The 3,476-nt window shown below is 40.6% G+C and overlaps 1 protein-coding gene across 1 annotated transcript; it reads left to right on the top strand.

The window, feature by feature from the left end:
• Positions 1 to 329: 329 nt before the first annotated feature.
• Positions 330 to 1,389, top strand: LOC117596625 (uncharacterized). The gene is made up of 3 exons (XM_053231905.1): positions 330 to 363; positions 469 to 560; positions 783 to 1,389. The coding sequence occupies exons 1-3, from the start codon at positions 342 to 344 to the stop codon at positions 921 to 923; spliced, it is 255 nt and encodes an 84-aa protein (XP_053087880.1). The 5' UTR covers positions 330 to 341; the 3' UTR covers positions 924 to 1,389.
• The last annotated feature ends 2,087 nt before the right edge of the window (positions 1,390 to 3,476 follow it).

Below are 3,476 nucleotides of genomic sequence, written 5' to 3'. Positions count from 1 at the left end.
AAAAACCTTTTACTTTTTGGAAGTTTTATCCTGTGTTTTCTTTCTCATAGACAGCAAAACTGGAAATGAAAGGTACATATACATCTCTAACAGTATGACATGGCATGAAGCTCAGGCTTACTGCAGAACACATCATACAGACCTGGCCAGTGCTAGAGATGAAACAGAAAACTCAGTTATAATGGGACTGATCCCTGACTGGACTTGGTTTGGTCTGTTCAGAGACTCCTGGAAGTGGACAGACCAAACCAACTTCTCCACCATCAGCTGGATGTCTGGACAACCTGATAATGCCCTGTGGAATGAAAATTGTGGTTTCTGATACACAGTGTTCAGCCATAATGCCTTTCTTCTGTTACTCAGGTGAGTTTAAGTTTCATTCAGTCTCATATTTAGATCAGTTGCTTTTGAATGTAAGTTTGTGTGTTCATGTTTGTGTTTTTATGTGGCTTACATTTCTACATTCAGTAATCACGGGACAACAACATATCCTAAGGGTGAAAGTCCGGTCCAACCAGGATGTGAACGATCCTGCAGTAAAGGTGGCCATCTTAGAGCAGGTGAGTCTCATCCTCTCATCCTCCTCAAGACTTATAATATACATCCTCCTCCTCAGTACTGCAGCCAGAACCTGAGACTTCATCAAGCTCGGACACTCTCACACTGTATTGTAATCAGAATCTCACTGTTGTGTTCAGTTTCTGTTGAATTTTTACAGGTTTCACAGATTAGAGTCTCTGTCCTGTATTATTTAGTAACAAAAGTATTATTCTGTTCTTCAGATCAAACAGAAAGTGAAGGATCAAGGGATGGCAGAGAACATCACAGTGAAATGGAGACAACAACCAGATGGTGTGGTGTTTCACAAGAAGAAAGAAAATCAGGCTGCAGTAGAAAATGAAACCAGGGGAAAATGTCTTTAAAACCTCTAAATCTTTATTACTTTTAAATGATTTTCTTTAGATTCATGCTCATTTTGGAATACCTGTCTAGCTTTTACAGGAAGATTTTAGATTAAATTTAAATTAAACAAAATTGTCAAAAGTACTTAAAATACTTCTGGTTTTACCTTTGTATTGTCATAATAAGGTAAATACTTAATATTGGAATTTCAGACTATAACGTCAATTGTAAGTACACAATAAGCACCTCTGGAAGCTATATTAAGGGATTTGAGCCCTGTGAATGTTTGAAATTTTAATATAAATAATCTGTAGTGTAATATCAAGTCAAGTCAAGTCAAGCCTTGTTGTCATTCTGCTACATGTGTGGACATATAGTTGAACGAAATGTTGTGTCTCGCAGGACCATGATGCTACAAAATTTGTAATTTGTAATACATAATCTGTAATTTGTACTTCAAACTGTAATAAAAATTCAATTATTGTATTATTCTATTATTATTGTTGAAGTTATGTCCATTTTCCTGGCCAAGGCTCATGGGTGTGTCAGTATACCTGTGAGTCATTTCTAATCTCTAATATTACTAGCCTACCATGCACAAAATTCTGCTGTCGTTTTTCCTACTCTGCATCCTACACCACAGATCACATTTAAACTATTTCATGATTTTATCACATTATTTTTTATCTGAGGAGTCTATATATCACTTCTTTTCAGTCAAGCTTGTGAGATGCACATTTTCAATTTTTGATCCATCATCCTCATGGACATTTAAATCATTACACCTCATACACTGAGGGCACATTTTTATCATAAATAAAATCATAAACCTGTGTAAATATGTGCTGCCCAGTCCCATTTTTTGGTTACCAAGAAACCTAGGTCCCTACACTAAGAAGTGGTACACATTATAAAATATAATTTAAGACTAAAGTACAACCAGGTAAACAGCTATTGAATTGCATTTATACAAACTAACAAATATGAGCAAGTCTTTTAACTCCCAGAGAGAATGCTTCAATATAGCCATAGTCTTTATTCTGTCCTGGTGTCTTTTTGTATTGACAAAATGATGGTCTAGCATGAAGTTGTCTGGGCTGGATATTATGTAAAGCCCCGCACCCCACGACCCCATCTCCCAAAGCCAAACCATCTTCTAGATCTGGGTACTGGGTGGTCAGGATGTTCCCAATGAAAGTCAGCAATCAGAGATTGGTCTAAGATATCTTTAGCTGAGACCCATGATTTTTCTTTAGGGCCATAATCCTCCCAGTCCACCAACTAGTACGTGGTGTTACCCTGCCGCTTGGAATTGAAGAGCTTGTTGATGCTGTATGCTAGTGCTCCCTCAATCTCCAATGGTGGTGGAAGTTCAGTTTGGTGAAGATTTGAGCACCTCTTAACTGATTTGTGGTTGACAGGACCAGGGAGGTACTAGATAGCGATTTATTGGGAAGCCGGTGGATGATACCATGATACCATCATCAGAATGTTTCCCAACGAGAAGCTGTGGGTGGGTAAAACCATCCGCGATCCTCTGAAGTCTCACACTACTGCGTATAATGCTGGGCTTGCCACCGGAAACATGGATGGGTACAAAGCTACATCCTACCATGTGCACAGAGTGGTGAAGGAGGCGAAGTGGTGCTAGGGGAGAAAATTAGAATCACAGATCCAACATGGTGGCTCTAGAAGCCTGTGGCAGGGACTGAGAATGATAATGGTCTATATACACCATCCACCAGAATGGTGAATGTGGACGTGTCTCTGGCAGATGAGCCGGGAGTTTCTTGCCTGCGTCGGTGTCTTAACTATACTGTTTCTTTCTTTTTTAAATCAATAATTTTGCACTATTGTTTTCATCTGTTGTATTTTTGACGTTCTCTTCTACCGTATTTTCATTTGCTTTTGTATTTTATCAAGACAGCGAGCGGAGGCCATCCTCTCCGGATCCACGCCGTCTAAAATAATATCAACAAATCTTCGACTAAGGTGCGTTAAACAACATATCAGACATTCAGCTTGTTCAGTTTGTTGAGTGCAGGATGTTTAGTCACTCTTCCTCCGTCGTTAGTAATTGCTTTATTTGTGATAAATGCATGTTAGTTAGCTCTCTGATGGAGAAAAATCACAGCATTAGAGGTGCGCATCCAGTCTCTAGAGAGGGTTAGTGAGAGAGAGAGCAGTGTAGTTTCTGTAGGGGAAAGTCTGGATGCCTTAGGACGGAGTTAGTAATCCCCCAACTCCGGCATTAGAGCCCTCACAGCGGGGCGAATGGGTGACGACTCGGCGGCATAATCGCAAAGCCAAAGCTAACGCTAAGGCTCGCCCACAGGAGCACCACTCCTCTCCGCTTCACGTGTCCAACAGGTTTGCTCTCCTCAGTGAAGCACCCACCAAGAAACCTGAAAGAGCTCTGGTTATAGGAGACTCTATCTTGCGGCACGTGAAATTAGCTAGGCCTTTAGGGGCACCAGCAGCTTTAGTTAGGTGTATACCGGGAGCCAGGGCACCGGACATAGCAGGTAATCCTAGGGTCTTAGGCAAGCACAGGTTCTCAAAGATAGTTATTC

Source organism: Pangasianodon hypophthalmus, chromosome 30 (assembly GCF_027358585.1).
Source record: "Pangasianodon hypophthalmus isolate fPanHyp1 chromosome 30, fPanHyp1.pri, whole genome shotgun sequence".
Classification (NCBI taxonomy): domain Eukaryota; kingdom Metazoa; phylum Chordata; class Actinopteri; order Siluriformes; family Pangasiidae; genus Pangasianodon; species Pangasianodon hypophthalmus.
This window is presented reverse-complemented; position numbering and strand designations above follow the sequence as displayed.

Excerpts from the sequence above, each read along its gene's own strand:
- LOC117596625 (XM_053231905.1), top strand. The coding sequence starts at position 342 with ATGCCTTTCTTCTGTTACTCAG. Across the intron at positions 364-468 it reads GCCTTTCTTCTGTTACTCAG|TAATCACGGGACAACAACAT; the intron begins GTGAGTTTAAGT and ends TTCTACATTCAG. Across the intron at positions 561-782 it reads AGGTGGCCATCTTAGAGCAG|ATCAAACAGAAAGTGAAGGA; the intron begins GTGAGTCTCATC and ends TCTGTTCTTCAG.